Source organism: Zootoca vivipara, chromosome 6, assembly GCF_965207765.1.
Source record: "Zootoca vivipara chromosome 6, rZooViv2.hap1.1, whole genome shotgun sequence".
Lineage (NCBI taxonomy): Eukaryota > Metazoa > Chordata > Lepidosauria > Squamata > Lacertidae > Zootoca > Zootoca vivipara.
Window position 1 is genome coordinate 75,950,327 of NC_142589.1, and position 18,187 is coordinate 75,968,513.

Here is an 18,187-nt window from a genome sequence, read left to right on the forward strand (position 1 = left end):
TCTATTGCGTGAGCTCCCTACCTTGATGAGAGGGTTCTGGTGGCTGCATACATGTGCGATACTAGTGAAAATAAATAAATAAATAAATAAGGTATATATATATATATATATATATATATATATATATATATATATATATATATATATATAAAATAACTGTTCGTCAATGTACCAAGCAGAGACGCACACAAGTGTATGGGCCACATGTGTGAAGCAAAGGGGAGAGTCCTGAAACCATTTTGACTCTCCCAGACTGACCCGGTGCTTCTCTGAAAGGAGGGAGGAAATGAAAAAACCTCCCCATTGTCTCTGCGCTCACAGATCCTGCCTTAAGGGCACATTGAAGGTGTGGATGGGGTGAGCCTGGGACCTGGGACCTGGATTCCAGAATTGAGTAGTTATAATAACAAAAGGACCCAGGTGGCGCTGTGGGTTATGATGTATCATGGGGGTGGTCTTGGGATACACCCCTTCTGTGATGTATGTATGATGCTTCTGGGGGTGGTCTCGGACTGCAGGGTGGGCAATTTTAAATGTCTATATAAGGGCAGGCACACCTTTGTTCTAGGTCTTCCTCCTTTCTCCTGCTTGTGAGGGGGCACCCTGTTGCAGTGTTGCAACAGTTCAATAATGATCAGGTTTACTAGCTGCTTTGGTTCTCAATATTCTCGGTTGGCCTCTCTTATTTTCTCCTACTGATGGAGAACCTACAAAGGACTCTATGGGGGCTCTTGTATACCCCATAAGGGAATAAGGGCAGATTTTGTTTATTGCACTAGCCAGCGTTTTACCACTAAGTGGTATGAACAGGAAAGAACCATATAATTTGTGGATAGCCCACATTTCCAAAATATTACAGCGTGCATAAGGCTCTGTACACACTAACTTGTTTGTAGCACAAAATGTAGTTTCCCCCTCAATCCCGAATTGTCCTTGCACATCTTCAGCATGCTGCTGTCAATCTAGATTGGTTCTAGATCTTGCCGCCCACCCAGATGGGTCTGGTTACTGGAAACGCATTTGAAAACCCTCCCTTTGGTTAAGTTATTCATGCCTCTTCCTCCCTGCACATGCCCCACCTGAAGGAAGAAGGAAGGGGTGACTGCGATCTTGGACATATGACTACACACAGGGTCACTGGGGTGGGCCAACGCCCCATTTCTGGGACCGCCCACTCAGTGCATAGTTAAACTATGGAACTCACTGCCACAGGAAGCAGTGATGACCACCAGCTTCATGGAGGAGAAAGCTACAGGTGGACACTAGATACAATGGCTGTGCTCTGCCCCCACTGTTGTAGGCAGTTGTGTTTCTGCATACCAGTTGCTGGAAATCCCAGGAGGGGAGAGGGCTCTTGTGCCTGATTCCTGCTTGAGGGCCTCCCCCCAGGCCTCTGGGTGGCTGCTTTGAGAACAGGATGCCCAGGCAGGAGGGGCCACTAGCTTTATCTAGCATGACTCTTCTGATACAGTGGTACCTTGGTTCTCAAATGCTTTGGTACTCAAACAATTTGGAACCCAAACACTGCAAACCCGGAAGTAAGTGTTTCGGTTTGCGAACTTTCTTCGGAAGTCAAACGTGCTCCATTTTGAGTGTTTTAATGTTTCCGATTTGAGTGCCACACTTCCGTTTTGAGTGTTACGCTCAGGTCTGTCTGTTTTTGCAATTTATTTTGTGGTTTTGCGGCTCTTTTTCTGTGACTGTGTGGAACCCAGTTCAGCTACTGATTGATGGATTGTGTGACTGCAGTACATTGCTTATTGCTTTCATTTTATGTATCAGTGGTCTCACTAGCTAATAAAATCTATGTTAAATTGCTGTTTTAGGGGTTGCTTTTAAAAGTCTGGAACAGATTAATCCATTTTGCATTACTTTTTATGGGAAAGCGCGCCTTGGTTTTGGAACGCTTTGGTTTTGGAATGGATTGCATTTGAGAACCAAGGCACCACTATACTCTTACATGTTTTAATCTCTTTTCGAATGGATATGCTGTGTGGTAATGCAGAATCAAGCTGCAATAAGCTTTTGTTTTCAGAATGAAACCAATTTCTACAGAATCACAGAACTGTAGAATTGGAAGGGACCCTCAGGTACCATCTAGGCCAACCCTATGCAACACAGGAATCACAGCTAAATAACCCCCCCCCCCCGTTATATATTGTTGTGATATTTTGACTGCGAGCGTTAGAGCTCCAAAATAGTCTGGAAATATTTTGCTGATCGCTTGGAAGGCTGTTCTGCTCTACAAAGTGGATCTTTTCCCCATGTCAACTTGCTCATCCCTTTTCTGAAGTTGCCTTAAAAACCTTTACAAATTTCTCTTTCTCCAGTGTTGTTTTCCTGTCTTGACCTCAGAAGTCTCCTTGCTGCCCCCCCCCCCCAAGGTCAGAATGTTATTTCTAGAGACAGGACCCTAGAAGCACTTTCCAGGGCAAAAATTAAGCAATAGATGTGTGTACAAATATGCAAGCATGCATCGATTCCAGAATAAAAGGTAGTGTGTGTGTGTGTAGACTAGACTGCAGTGCAAGAAAGGAAAAAAAAAATTCCACAAGAGAAAGGGTGTGGGAGAGTTGAGTTTCTCAACAAAAACAAACGATTTCTTAACCAGGGCTGTTTATCTAAAAATGTGGACCTCGAGATAAAATAAATCCTAAAAGATCCCAGGAGGGGGTTACTGTCGTTCAGCATTTTGTTACTGGGAAGGGGAAAGGAAGGAGGCTCGGATCTCCAAACAAACATTTTGCAATGAACGCAAATAACCCCTCCAGGCTCCTCCTCCTTTCCTCCCGGGCCGGATGAGTGGGGTTGCCAGGTCAAAAACTGGGGAGAAAAGAGACATTGTGGAACGGGACTGTTTGTTCCACAGAGCTGTATAGGTTGGAGACAAAGGGCTGTTAAAGAGAGATGCGTGCAAGGCACAAATAAGGGCCTGCTTTAAAATAATGGGAGACTTCTGGGGGTACATGCTAGAAGCTTCTACCACCACTGACATCTGTGGGGAATTCTTCCTCAGGCATTATAGCCTGTGTAAGACCCCCAATATCTGTATATCTGTTCTGGGGAAACAGATGGAGGCACAGGAGGGGGGGAGTTTTCAGAAAACATCTCAGGATTGCCCCACAGATTCTAGGAGCATTTGGTTCTCTCAGCTTCTCAACCTTCCAAATCTTTAATTCACAAATTAAAGATTCTCATCCCCCCCCCCAATTCTTTAATTCCACAGCTCTGCAGCAATCTGCAGGTTTTATTTTTGTTTTTAAAAAGTCTCGTGAAAATTTTAGTACGAATTTCGCCCAATCGACCCATATTTGCGTGCCGTTTTGACAAATACTGTAGAAACGCTTTTGGCAAGCAGTTTTCCCTAACACATGCATGTTTGCACGTCACTCTCATGATACATGTGTCCATATATGTGCTTAACCCAGATGGATGCATTGCTGTTGTCACTGCCTGGCTGGAGAGCAGCATGACAAAATTCAGAAAAGTCCGAATTTTGAGAGGCGGCTGTGTTCTAATTCACGTGTTGTTTCGGAAACTGCAAATTAGGCAAGTTCAACTTTAAAATGAATTGGGGTCATTGTTTCCCCCCCCCCATCCAGGGAAGGGGATGACGTCCTGTGTAGCCTACAAATTTGTTGCACCCCCCTGCCTCATGAGGACTAGGACGGTGGCTCTGAGTCTTGGAAGAATGGGACTAAGAACAGCTTTGCACCTTGACACCTGCCCTGTGATCTGCCAACTTCTGGAGCAGGCCAAGGAAGAAGAGCAAGAAGGGAGCTTCTGATTCAGCAAAATAGAATTAACATGCTGTATAAACCAATTTGTCATGAGTAGAGAAGCTTGAGGAAGATGGTGTTTGTGAATTCCTGTACAATATTTTCTGACCTGCACCTCTCAGACTAATGTGTGGCACATATTTTAGCAATCCACTGGACTTCACACTTCTCCTGTTCTGCAATGCAATTCTTGGCTGTTTAAAGGCATCAGAATTCCCATTTTTAAAAATGCATGTATTTAGCGGAAATACACATTTAAATGTGTTGTGAGATAGGGAGGGGGGAGAGGAGGGATGGGTAAAAACATGCAAAGCTCCCCAATGCCGTCCTTTCCCCAAATCCTGGATGGCCACTGCCAGTCAGAGTAGACAATATTGAGCAAGGTGGACCAATGGTCTGACTCAGTAGGAGACAGCTTTCTGTGTTGCACAATGGGAGACCATATGCCCCTGAAGTATAGAAACCAACTCTTTGTATTCTCACTTGCTGCATCTACCTATCTGCTCTCTGTCTTTAGGAAGGTCTTCAAGGCAGTTGTCAAATCTCAGTAGCACTTCAAAGACCATCGCTATCTATCTGATCATCTCTTTTAAAACTGAAGGTAGAAGGGATTAGACCCAGGACGTTCTGCTTGCAAAACATGAGCTCTCTGACTGAGCAAAGGTGCCTCCTTTTTAAGTCTCACCACTCACATCATATGCATGTTGCTGACCCAAAGAACATGAGAAGAGCCTGCAGGATCAGGCCAATGGATAGCACATCACAGTGGCCACTCAGATACCTGTGGGAAACTTGCAAGCAGGACCCGAGCACAAGAGCCCTCTCCCCTCCGGCAGTTTCCAGAAACATTACTGTCTCCGGCTGCGGAGGCAGAACATAGCAATTATGTCTAGTAGCCATTGAGTAGCCCTATCTTCCTCAAATTTGTCCAGTCCTCTCTTAAAGCCTTCTAAATTGGTGGCCTTGAGGCTACCTCAGAAGGTTTTGGTCTCTCTTGCCTTCCTTAGAGGTCAGACAGATGACAGCCTTTGAAAATGTAAAGGCTGACATTCCAAATCTGAGACCTTCAGGCAGCCCCACAGACTGAGCATTTTGAGAATTAGATGCAAGTGCTTCCACGTGTGAACTTAAAAACTGGGGGGGAATATGACTTGAGAGACCATAATCTCTTCATTCATAGAATCGTAGAGCTGGGAGGGACATTTTAGGACCATTTAGTCCAACCCACTGAAACGCAGGACTATGCAGCTACCCCATAGGGGATCGAACCTGCGACCTTGGTGTTACCAGCCCCGTGCTCTAACCAGCTGAGCTGTCCTTTTGCTGTGCCTCAGGGCTAATTATCCTTCCAGATCACGAAAGCATCTTAGAGGCAAAACCCTATTCGGGAAGCCTCAAGAAGGGAGGCTGGCCTCTTCTTTTCCCCAGCCTTTTTGCAAGGCAGCCCGAAAGTACAAGGAAACTGGGCTGCATGGAAGGTGGTTCGTTGCCCAACTTCCCAGTGACTTTAAAGTTTGAGGAAATGGGATTGTGCATACATATACATACACACACACACACACACACACACACACACACACACACACTTGCCTTTTTTTCTTACATTATCCCTGGCTGCGGTTTAAATTCCTGGAGGAGATGGAGCAACCTCCTCGTTGCAGAGGGGAGGAGAAAGAGCAGCAAGGCTCAGGTTGCTGCCCTCTGAGGGGCGGATGTTGGAGGCAGGGTGGTAGGTTTATAGGGAGCAGCTGCAGCAGCTGGGAAGGAATTCCGATTTCACATTGGATTCTCGTCTCCATTCCCAGCTGCAAGTAAGTGGAAATCTAGAAATGGATTCAGTTGGCATGTGGGGAAAGGGGAATTCAAACAGAGCGACTAAATTAGAGTCAAATTATTATCATTATCATTATTATTGCTGTTGTTGTTTAGTCGTTTAGTCGTGTCTGACTCTTCGTGACCCCATGGACCATAGCACGCCAGCACGCACGCTGCATGTTAATAATAATAATTATTATTTAATTTCAAAATCTAGACGTGGCAAGTTCATGCAGAGCCCCTGGCGATGGCATCTTAAATGAGAAGTGTGTGAAGGTGGAGCACTTTTCCTCTCTCTCTGAGAGGCCTCACTCCTGCGTCTTTAACAGCAGGAATTTACTGCACAGAAATTTAGCAGGGAAAGCTATTGCTTTCGCTGCATTCTCCATGCCAGGAAGAGTTTCACGTGTTAAATGACTGCCTGCTGCATTGCAGAACTTTACACTTAAAAAAAAAAATGAAGCAAACCTAAGAATATGAGACCGAGCAAAATACAGGATTGGGGAGTGGTGTGTGGGCAAACAGATGGGACTAGAAGCAAAATAAAAAAAATTCCTTCAGTAGCACCTTAAAGACCAACTAAGTTTTTATTTTGGTATGAGCTTTCGTGTGCATGCACACTTCTTCAGATACACTTGAAACAGAAGTGTCAGACCCTTATATATATACAGAGGGTGGTGGGGGTGGGTGGGAATGGGTGATGGGCTGATGGGAGTGGTAAACCTGTGGATGGCTGTTAACGGCTGCTGATGGCTGCAATTAGTCCTGGGGGGGGGGGGGAAGCAAGGGTTGAGGCGCTAAAGAAAGCTTGATCATGCATAATGAGATAAGAATCCGATGTCTTTATTCATCCCAGGTGGCTCCATGGTTTTAAGCTTGGTAATGAGTTCCAATTCAGCAACTTCTCTTTCCAGTCTGTTCCTGAAATTTCTCTGTAATAAAACAGCTGCTTTGAGATCTTGTATAGAATGTCCTGGGAGATTGAAGTGTTCTCCTACTGGTTTCTCTGTCTTATGGTTCCTGATGTCAGATTTATGTCCATTTATCCTTTGGCGTAGGGTTTAGCCTGTTTGTACGACCAAGTACGACCCTAAGAGAGCTTTTTGCCTCATTTCCCCAAGAGGTTGATTTAGCTTTTGCCACTAACAGAGGGTTGCAATTTCCTAGCCGTGGTAGAACACCTGATTTGCATGCATAACACCCCAGGTTCGATCCAGGGCCTCTCCAGGTGAGTCTGGGAAAGCAGCTGCTAGCCAGTGTATACAATAATGAACCACTGGTATAAAAGGATCTTCCTGTGTTTTTATGCCATTAACAGCTGCATGAAGCAGGTGAAGCTTTGACATACCCCCTCCCCAAAATCACTGTCGGAAGTTCTTCTAAACCAAGAGCAGACAGCCATGAAAGAGACTCACATTTATCATGAGCCATCTACCATGGCCTTTCCTCCTTCCTTAATGGAGACGTCATGCCATCGTGAGTTTCATACCAGGCAGAAATTCAGCCGGTGACAGATCCTTCCATAACTGCGTTGCTATGCTGGGGGGAAGCTTTGCCTGTCAGCTGGCAAGCTGTGAAACGCACAGGTGCCTTGTCAGGTGACAGGTGGCAATCGTCTGTCGCCGTCCTTCAAGAGAGGAGGCAGAACATCATTCCATTTCTGGGTGGAGGTGGGGAGTCAGAGGCAGGATGGGAGGGGGGGTGAGGAAGCACATGAGAAAGAAAAAGAAGCCATTTGAAGCGTTGTTGAGAATTTTACAATGTGTAAAGGTGCCGAAGATTTCTGCTGCGAGGTTTGCCAACTCTTCTTTTAAACCAGTCCCTGCCCCTACGCCTCTTACGGTGCTTCCAGACTGTTGCTAGTTCTGGGTGGGGTTTGATCACGTACCAGCAAACTCAGGCTGCACGATTGAAGTTAATCTTGTGCAACAAAACCCACTTCTCAAAACTGGACTTCTTGCTGGAAGGAAAGTAATGGGGAAAGCCCTGGGAAGCGTGAGGTGATATAGCTGGCTGGATGCAATGTCATTTGACCTCCCTGCACGCAAATCAGAATGAACGGCTGGGGGCATCGAAGCTCCACACAAATTTTGTGAGAACAGGTCAGGACTTAGTCATGTGGAGGCAACCTTAGGCGCAGTCATCAGGCAGCACATAAGCATTTCAACACCATTGTCACAGTTATTAACCAGCTCCATCTACATATGCCCTTGTTTTCTTCCTTCCTTTTTTCCCTCCAGGAACTCTAAGACCCTCCAACACCATGCAGCTTGCGGTTTCCATTGCAGTGGTCCTCGTGGCTTTGTTTGTTGTGACAGGTAGGAGCCGAAACCCTTTTTCTTAGCTCATTATGCAGCGCCACCAATGCAACTGGAACAGGCTAGACTGCATCTGCTCTTTTCTATGGCTAATTTGGAAACTCTAGTTATGCAGGTTTGGGAAATGATCCTGCTCCCAGACCCCTCCCAGGGCCCAAAATAAGCCCCTCCCTCTGACAGCTCTTCCTATTTGACATGTCTGTGCAGAAATTATCACTGCAGCAGTGGGTGTGAGGCTTGGAAGCAACAGAGGCTTAAAAATAAGAGGGGGAGGTGGGCTGAACGTGACCTGGAGAGTGTTAGCAAAGTCACTTATATAGTGAGAAAAGACTTGGTAAAACTTTCCTGAGGAAAACAGAACAAAACACTGTGTAATTTGAGGAGAAAGAACTAGAGGGGGGTTTCTTTTGGTGGTGGTGGGGGGTCTTTCTTAGTTCAGGCCTTGTGCAGGGCAGGAAGACATTCAGCTGAACATACAGAGGAAAGCTCCTTCAGAACTTCACAGCCAATCAAAGCATGTGCTATCTCAGCAAAGAGCATGCCCCTATGTTTAGTTGCTAAGCAACACCTCCACCAGTTCCTTTTTTTGGCTTGCTTGCTAACATCAGAATTAACCCTTAAGTTGCAAACTGAACGATCCCTGCTGTTGCACGTCTCTAACAGATGGCAGGAGGAACCTTAGAGGTCGCAGGTTTAAAGAAATCAAAATCAAAATCATTTCCCATTTTGGAGTTTTGTGGTGTGCGCTTTATGAGAGGAATCCTGTTTGTTTCATGAATCAAAACACATAGGCTGCAATCCAACCTCCCCCTTATGCTCGACTGTCATGGGTTTAGTTACAGGTAGGTAGCCGTGTTGGTCTGAGTCGAAGCAAAATAAAAAAATTCCTTCAGTAGCACCTTAAAGACCAACTAAGTTTATATTTTGGTATGAGCTTTCGTGTGCATGCACACTTCTTCAGATACCTGAAAGCTCATACCAAAATATAAACTTAGTTGGTCTTTAAGGTGCTACTGAAGGAATTTTTTTATTTTGTCATGGGTTTAGAAAGAGCAGAGGGGTCCCCAAACTCACTTTTCCATGTGTCTGGGGTACCACCCTGTCTTTGCTTTATCCCAGCTTCCACTCTGGCTGAGCACAGAACAGCAGCTCTTCCAGGCTCCTTTAGTTGGTACTTCTCGCCTCAAATCTAGAATGCAGAGCCATAACCAGGTAGACTGCCCCACTTCCTGGATGCTCTCTCTCTCTCTCTCTCTCTCTCTCTCTCTCTCTCTCTCTCTCTCTCTCTCTCTCTCTCTCTCTCTCTCTCTCCTCTCCCTCTCCCCCTCTCTCTCTCTCTCTCTCTCTCTCCCAGAGGAGAAAACTAGACCATAGAGGTAGCAGCCATAGCACACCACTTTGCTTCCCTTGTGGTACTGCAGCAGCCCCATGACCCAACACCAAAGGCTTAATGGTTGATACCTTAACCCTTAAGAGTTTGGGAGAGGTCAGGCTCCGCCTCTTGTCTCCTTCTCAGCACTTTGACATGAATGAGCCTCCCTTCCCTTGTCAGCCTGAACCATGGCTCAGCTTTACATCTGCGCTGACTGTAACCAAGGTTGGGGCTTCCTAGTGCTACGTGTTGTCTCAGTCGATTGCATGTTCTGTCTCTCCTCTCCTCCCTCCCTCCCCTCCTAGTGGTTATTTTCCATATTTGCCCACATCAAATGGGCAATCCCCCAATCTGTGCATCTTAAAAAGAAATAGAGGAGGCATCTCTCTTTAATGCTACGGTGGCTCAGAGCTGTAGGTGCACATGTGTGTTTTGCAGGTATAGAAGCAATTGCTTCGCCCCCACAGTGCTGGCTGCCTTTTTATTTCTGTTTCGTCCTTTACATTTCCCTCTCCCGTTGCTTATTGTTCCCAACGGTTGTGAATTTTAAAGTGGCTTTTGAACTAGGGCATGGAAATTATAAAGTGTGTTTTTTACTATGTGGGCAGGATACGTTCTTCCTTACTTTTTAATTTATGTATCTTTATGCATCCTTTTGTTGTGCTGGGTGTGTGTGTGTGTGGGGAGAAATCTGCCTTTCATTATCATGCAAAAAAGAGGAAATTTCCATTGGCTGTAATTTGTATTTTGCGTCAGACTTCTTCATAATAGGTTGGAGTCATATAATTGGAAATATATGAATATTTTGTCTGACAGCTGACTGTGTAAGTGGCACAAGAGAGTTCAATCTCTCCGTTATCACCTCTTCAGCCTTTAGGAAGGTTTGAGATACTATAGCACTGGCGAGAATCAAAATTTATATGGAAATTGTTGAAAGTTAAGAACATAAATACTAGCAATATATCACAGCTTCTATAGCCTACATATAGTAGGGGTATTAAAAATGGGAGTCGTCATGGCAATCCGTAGTTAAAAGTAGAATTTGGCAAATGTGTCCTCTTTTTTGCTCTTCAAAATATGGCAGCCCTAACTAACCGAGGTTAGTTTTCAGCTGTTTTGCATACTCTGGTTCAATTGAAACTTGGTTCAACCGTGCAAGGTTGAAACTGTGCAAGCTAATTATATGTAAGATGTGATTGCATCATACTAACCGAGGTTAGCTTTTGGCAGTTTTGCATAACCCTGATTCACTTGAATCATATATATTGATGAAGATGCAACACAAGGACGTGTTTAGGAAAGAAAGGAGATGGTTGAATCAGAGAACAGCAGAAGGAAGGAGGGCAGTCGGAGCATATTGCAAAACCAGATACGTTTAGTTTCCAAGCTGTGTAATCCATTTCTCACTGTCTTCGCTGTTCTCTTTCCTGTCTCCAAGACTCCACTGAGATTGGGCCAACAGAGCCCTCCCTGTCTCAAAGGTTCGAGAACTTCCAGAGTAATGTTAAGACTTTTATTGACAACGCTGGAGAGAAGACCAAAACAGCTCTCCAGGACCTCCACAACAGTGAGACACTCACCAAAGCCAGGTGAATCTCGGGTGGCTTCCTTGAGAGGCCTGAAACCCAGGGCTGTGTATGCACAGAATTCTCTCCCCCCCCCCAAAAAAAAGAATTCTGGGCACTGCCGTTTCTTAATGGTTGCTGGGAATTCTAACTCTGTGAGGGGTAAACTACAGTGCCCAGAATTCTCTGAGGGAAAGGGTGTGCATCAAATGTGCCTCAAAGCCATAGTGTGGGCAAAAATTCAGAGAGGGGAAGCCACCTAGCTGCTGAGATGCGTGGAGCAGACAGAAGGAACCCGAAAGCTCCTGTGGGTTGGAGCTTAGTGGCTCTGCATACAGAAGAGGAGAACCTCTGCTAGTCAGATGGACCAAGATTCAGGCTAAGTATAAGGCGGGTTCTTATATTTCCTCTCTCAAGAGTGCAAAGTTGGGCTCCAACTAGATTCTGGCTAGATTGGATAGAAGGCATCAGGCCCTGCATTTTTTGGGGGGGGGGCTACTGTGGAAGCAAGGATCTTCACAGAGAACAACACCTTCCCCCAATCTCAACAGGTATTCAAGATAAATAATAGTTCCTTTCAGCCACCAGTAGGTGGAGAAAGCAGAGCGGGACAGAATGCAGCAGGGGCGAAAAGGCACTCCCCCCAGTCCCATGGCAGCTAGAAATTCATTTTAGACACTCTTGGGGACTGGTGGCAATGCAGGCGCTCCCCACCGGGCCCCCTCGCCCCCAGAATGCCTCCCTCTGAAGAAAGAACCCCGCTCACCTCTGAGCAAGGTAGAGAAGGGGGCAAGGCAAATTTCAGGAGGCCGTCGCCGCCACTGCATTGGAGGCGGCAGAACTGTTTAACAGCAAATTGGGGAGAGGAGGAGGGGTAGCCGTGTCTTGCACAGACCCTGGCGAGGGTGGCAGGGCTCCTTCACTGTTGCCTTCTTCCCATTGGCAGGAACTGGCTCTCTGAAAGATTCCAGCAGGTGAAGGAAAAAGTCAAGGCGACATTTTCCAGCGAGGGATCTGACTGAATCCATCCCTTCCCCACCACCGCACACCTCTGATTGGAAGGAAGTTCTGCATATGACTCTCCACCACCACCAGGTTGCATGGGAAGAACACCTATTTCTCTCCAGGTGCAGGAAAATCTGGAAGGAGGAGGCAGGGCTGCATGGCCACACCTCTCATCAGCTCCTTCATTTTCTTTCTTTCTTTTTTGTTATGCGTTTATTGGAATCATTTATTACCCTTAAATAAACAGAAGATTCCTCGCTCCGTAATCTCAATTATTATTGCAATTGTTATCTGTTTATTGATTAGGTTTTCTTCCAAAGGTTTCATCATGAGATAGGAAGAATTGTGATTTGGGTTCCTTCCCCCTTCCAAGTTCTCAAGCACTTTCCTGAAGTTGCCCCACCAGCAAAACTATTTCTTCCTCTCTCCTCCCCTCCTGCAGGGCATTTTATGTGCGCTCAGATTTTCACACGGTCAGACTCCGAAGTTCTTTGAGCTTCCGAGGACTCACAAAACAACTTTGAAAGTCGCAGGAGTGAATTCTAAAAGAAAATTGCATCAAAGACCATGTGTCCATGTATGCTAGAGAAACAGAGCGAGGTTGGACTAACCGTTTTAAGTTGACAAAAGTACAAAATCCAGCCTTTTCCCCCAGATCACTGAAATACAGATGGGAGAGAAATTTGATTCAGTTTGCATTTAAAAGTGAACTTGCCCAATTCACACTTTGCAAAACAATACATAGAATCATAGAGTTGGCAGGGTCCCCGAGAGTCATCTAGCCAACCCCTGTAGATGCAGGAACGAACCGAAACACTGCCATCCCTCAAAATGCACATTTCTTTGAACTTTGTTGTGTGTTAGGAATTCCCCTGCTTATGTTGTGTGTTAGGAATTCCCCTGCTGTCTCCCTGCTTATTTAACTTATATGCAGAATTCATCATGCGAAAGGCTGGACTAGATGAATCCCAAGCCGGAATTAAGATTGCCGGAAGAAATATCAACAACCTCAGATATGCAGATGACACAACCTTGATGGCAGAAAGCGAGGAGGAATTAAAGAACCTTTTAATGAGGGTGAAAGAGGAGAGCGCAAAATATGGTCTGAAGCTCAACATCAAAAAAACCAAGATCATGGCCACTGGTCCCATCACCTCCTGGCAAATAGAAGGGGAAGAAATGGAGGCAGTGAGAGATTTTACTTTCTTGGGCTCCTTGATCACTGCAGATGGTGACAGCAGTCCCGAAATTAAAAGACGCCTGCTTCTTGGGAGAAAAGCAATGACAAACCTAGACAGCATCTTAAAAAGCAGAGACATTACCTTGCCGACAAAGGTCCGTATAGTTAAAGCTATGGTTTTCCCAGTAGTAGTGATGTATGGAAGTGAGAGCTGGACCATCAAGAAGGCTGATCGCCGAAGAATTGATGCTTTTGAATTATGGTGCTGGAGGAGACTCTTGAGAGTCCCATGGACTGCAAGAAGATCAAACCTATCCATTCTGAAGGAAACCAGCCCTGAGTGCTCCCTGGAAGGACAGATCGTGAAGCTGAGGCTCCAAGACTTTGGCCACCTCATGAGAAGAGAAGAATCCTTGGAAAAGACCCTGATGTTGGGAAAGATTGAGGGCACTAGGAGAAGGGGACGACAGAGGACGAGATGGTTGGACAGTGTTCTCGAGGCTACGAACATGAGTTTGACCAAACTGCGGGAGGCAGTACAAGACAGGAGTGCCTGGCGTGCTATGGTCCGTGGGGTCACGAAGAGTCGGACACGACTAAACGACTAAACAACAACAACAACAAAGGAATTCCCCAGTGCATCCAAGCAGAGTGGAGGAGACAGCTTTGGTTTCAATCTGCTTCCTCTGCAGAGGGAAAAATGCTCTGCTTTTAATTTTTCCTTCTACAGAGACTGCAAAGGGTTTCCCATTAATCGTGATCCTGATCAACAGCTAACCTCTTCTGAAGGTGCACTCCTAATGCCAAGCATCTTCAAAGAAGGTTGCTGCAACTGCCAATCAGTGACCGTCACTTAGAGCAACCTGCTCCTGAACTCAGGTCTATGTATATGCACTACGCCTTTAAAGCACATTTGCTGAGAATTGCAACCCTGTGAGGAGTAAACTACTGCACCCACAGTTCTTTGAGGCATAGAATGTACTTTCAATGTGTTTGAAGTCTAGTATGTACACAGCCTCAAATAAGTGTCAGTTGCCTGGTGTCGTTGTGACATCAGGTGATGGGCAGGTGAATGGTCCCGCCCACTTTTCCAAGTTGGACTTTGGAGGGTGGTGGGCTTAGATTGTTGGATCAATCCATCAACCTCTGATGGATGATTTAGAACAGGCGTCCCCAAACTCAGCCCTCCAGCTGTTTTGGGACTACAACTCCCATCATCCCTAGCTAACAGGACCAGTGGTCAGGAATGGTGGGAATTGTAGTCTCAAAACAGCTGGAGGGCCGAGTTTGGGGGTGCCTGATTTAGAAGGATTGGGTCTGGCATCACTTTTGCTGTGCGTATGTGCCAATATCCATACTTGGCAGTGTTACATCTCAACGCAGCTCCTTCCTTGGAAGCGTCTTCAGGGTTGAAGGTACACAACACAGTAGGCAATAAACACTCATGGCCACCATAAGGTTTTGGTTAAGTGTGGAGGTTTACTTGACAGGCATAAAATGCGTATCGGTAGCAAATATACTGTATACAGACATTCACCACTGCCGTGGTCAAGGCATGCTTAGACTTCAACAAGAGTCCAAGACTCTCTCTCTGCAAGACGCAAGTGAGAGACTCTCAACAAGTTACACAAAACCATTGTTATCAGTACTTCCTGTCACACTGTGCTTGTCCAAAGAGCAGTTCCCACAGAAAACGTCCTTGCATAGACAAGAAGCCGTCTGCTGCTTCTTGAATCCTCTTCTCTGTTCTTCTCTATTTCTGGAACAAATGATTCTCTCTCACACAGAGAGAATATCCTGCTGGACATATCGAGTTCCCTACCCCAGGCACAGACCTTTTTAAAGGTGGTGAGGCTTTTAAAGGTGGTGAGGGGTTCCATCTCAAGTTATTTTGTGCTGTCGCCACATTAGATATCCCAAACTATCTCCTCTCTGCTGTAGAAAGGAAGACATAATTTTTATCCCCATAGCAGGAGAGAGGGGAGGGCGTGTGAGGGGATTGGTGGGTGCAGAGTGTTTGTGTGTGTGTGTGTGTGTGTTGATGAGCACCGTCAGTATCAAACCAAACTGGTTTCTCGCTCTCCTTTGCGTTGCAAAGTTTATGGGGCTGTCACCTCGATGCTGGAATAAAAGTCTTTTCAACGCTCTTCAAGCCCGCGTCTGCTCCCCTTCTGGGTCGAAAGGCGAGATACAGAAAAGGGGAAACGAGTAAATAACACAGACAAGTGATTGCACACAATTGGAAGGTTGCCAACTTCTTCTTTTCTTTTCTTTTTCTGAAATGAAAAGCTGCAGCTACAGGAATCAGGGGAAGTTCATAGTTCCTTAACGCTGGGTGAAAAGCTACATTTGCTCATGTCTCGAGATCAAACTGCTGTCTAAAGCTGGAGGCTTAAATAGTTTTTTCCTTTTTCCTGGTCAGCTGGCAACCTTATAAATAATAATAGTAATAAAATCTGAGAACAGTTGTTAATATCTGGAAAAGAGATGTGTCTGGGCTGCCTGGAAGCCACATTGCTTGGAGGATAAAGTTTTGCCCCCTAATCCCTGAAACGTGTTGCTCCCGAGGAAAGCATATTATGGCCTTTGTCAACTTGGTGCCTTCTTCCAGATGTTTTGGACTACAACTCCCATCAGCCCCAGCTGATGGGAGTTGTAGTCCAAAACATCTGAAAGAAGGCACCAGGTTGGCAAAGCCTGACATACTACTGGGTGCTCTCAAGCAGCCCCTGTTGTTATACTCCCATCACATGTTCCAGGGTTCATTTATAGTGCTCAGAAAGGAGTCCTTATCCTGAGGCTCAAAGGAAGCCACACTGATGGATCTTAGCTATAAACCAGCAGTGTCTTCTCCTCCCCCCAACCAAGTCCAGAGATTTCCTCTGCTTATGAGAGGTGTGGGGTGGTGTGTGTGTGTGTGTGTGTGTGTGTGTGTGTGTGTGTGTGTGTGTATTTTTGAAGCTCCTCCAGAATAAAGTTGGTTGATCAGTGACCAGGGACAAATATTGCACAAGGCCTAAGCAAACTGTCCTTGTCTCCCCAAGCTCTGCCTGCTCATCACTTTGCATCCTTGAATAAACAGCCCTTTGGACTTGCAGCCTACCAGGCCTTGCCCATTGCTGGGGGAGGCGTTTCAAAGAAAGGTCCAGCCCGGGGCTGGGATGGAGACATCACCGAGCATAGGATGGCCGGGTGTGGCAGGTTAGGGGGAAAGGCCTTGTTCCACTGCTTCTGGTGCAGTCAGTGCGTTCACACGGTTACTTTCCACGCTGTGTATATATACACCATAGCTGCCAAGTTTTCCCTTTTCTCGCGAGGAAGCCTATTCAGCATAAGGGAAAATCCCTTAAAATAAGGGATAACTTGGCAGCTATGATATACACACAGAGAGAAAAGTTAGGCCCAAACTGCATCTTCGTGGAATTTCTCCAAGGAGGATCCTGTGCTGTATTCAAGGCATAGTCAACACTTTGCTGCTGCGGATAGAATCATGGAATCGTAGAGTTACAAGGGACCTCGAGCGTCAACTAGTTCAACCTCCTGTACTGTATTTGTCCAATGTGAGACTCAAACCCACAGCCCTGAGATTAAGCGCCTCATGCTCTACTGACTGAGATATCCACCAGGGCAAGATGGTAAAGGTAAAGGGGACCCCTGACCATCAGGTCCAGTCACGGACGACTCTGGGGTTGTGGTGCTCATCTCGCTTTACTGGCCGAGGGAGCCGGCGTACAGCTTCCGGGTCATGTAGCCAGCATGACTAAGCCGCTTCTTGCGAACCAGAGCAGCGCACGGCCGTTTACCTTCCCACAAGCGATATCTATTTATCTACTTGCACTTTGATATGCTTTCGAACTGCTAGGTTGGCAGGAGTAGGGACCGAGCAACGGGAGCTCACCCCATTGCAGGGATTCGAACTGCTGACCTTCTGATTGGCAAGCCGTAGGCTCAGTGGTTTAACCCACAGCGCCACCCACATCCCTAGGGCAAGAGCCCAATTCCTCATTCAGAATCATCCCACTGGACTTATGTATCATATCTCAACACCAAGGCAACCATGTTCAGTGAGGTCTCCTCCTCCTAGAAAAGTGTCCATCAGAGCCAATGACTTCGTTGTTCCATCTGAAATCACTACAAATTGTTGTGGACCAGCCCACAAGCGAGGTCCCAGTTAAAGAAGAACGGCAACTTAAACTGATGGAATATGTGCAGCTTGCCGACAAAAAATATAGAATAAGAGAACAAGAAAAACATACGTTTAAAGAAGATTGGGAAATGTTTATTCAATATATGAGGGGAAATTGTACGATTGAAAACATTGGCAGCATTAAGATAAATTCAACAGTTTAAATAAGTTTTGATGGATGTAATAATGGAAGACTGAATGGTTTAGTTTATGTAAAATATGCAGATATTTATGTTATGCAAAATGAACCATGGAAAGAGAAGAAGGGAAGTCATTGATATTTTAAGGTTATTTAAATGAATACTCTAAATTTATAAAACAGAAAACTTAAATACAGTATACACACTGTGGACTGAAGCTGTCCAGCTCTGCCCTGGGGGAGGAAGAAGGGAGGAAGGGAGGCATACAGGCAAGGGCAACCTCAGGGCCTGCTCTTGTGAGGCCATGTTCCCATCATCACTCACTACCACTGCTAGTTTTCGAAGGCACATTCACGCGACATTAGTCACGACGCATGGCAATCCTGTAGTTTCTTGACAAATCCTGTTGTTCGATTACAGGTAGGTAGCCGTGTTGGTCTGGGTCGAAGTAAAATAAAAAAATTCCTTCAGTAGCACCTTAAAGACCAACTAAGTTTTTATTTTGGTATGAGCTTTCGTGTGCATGCACACTTCTGTTGTTCGATGTGGGCTTTCCCCTCAGACCAGCTTCAATTCTATTAGAAAACTGGAAGCAGTAATGTGAACATACCAAATAAACCTCAACTGCCCTGGAAAAACCGTGGCATCCTGTGTATTTTTTCTCAGGAGGACATGGTGGCCATTTTGGGCACGCCACAATTCCGCCTTCCCTAGGGCCACAATCTCGGGGGGGATCCGAGGCACAAAATCACAAGAGATCACAGCGCCCCAAAAGGACCACTGTGTTCTCACGAGAAACAAATGGAAAGGTGGCATCCCCAAACACA

General features: G+C 45.9%; 1 protein-coding gene across 2 annotated transcripts; it reads left to right on the forward strand.

The window, feature by feature from the left end:
• The first annotated feature begins 5,557 nt into the window (after positions 1 to 5,557).
• APOC1 (apolipoprotein C1) lies at positions 5,558 to 12,126 on the forward strand. Of its 2 annotated transcripts, none has more exons than XM_035120733.3 (4): positions 5,558 to 5,590; positions 7,835 to 7,912; positions 10,723 to 10,873; positions 11,796 to 12,126. In XM_035120733.3, exons 2-4 carry the CDS (start codon positions 7,858 to 7,860, stop codon positions 11,869 to 11,871), a joined length of 282 nt encoding a protein of 93 aa, XP_034976624.1. In that variant the 5' UTR covers positions 5,558 to 5,590; positions 7,835 to 7,857; the 3' UTR covers positions 11,872 to 12,126. The 2 variants fall into 2 exon arrangements, with proteins under 2 accessions (XP_034976624.1, XP_088528793.1); XM_088672667.1 differs by lacking the exon at positions 5,558 to 5,590 and adding an exon at positions 6,917 to 7,070.
• Positions 12,127 to 18,187: the final 6,061 nt, after the last annotated feature.

Coding starts and splice junctions, on each gene's coding strand:
- APOC1 (XM_088672667.1), top strand. CDS start 6,995: ATGAAAGAGACTCACATTTATCATGAGCCATCTACCATGGCCTTTCCT. Junction 7,071..7,834: donor AATGGAGACGTCATGCCATC/GTGAGTTTCATA, acceptor TTTTCCCTCCAG/GAACTCTAAGACCCTCCAAC. Junction 10,874..11,795: donor GAGACACTCACCAAAGCCAG/GTGAATCTCGGG, acceptor TCCCATTGGCAG/GAACTGGCTCTCTGAAAGAT.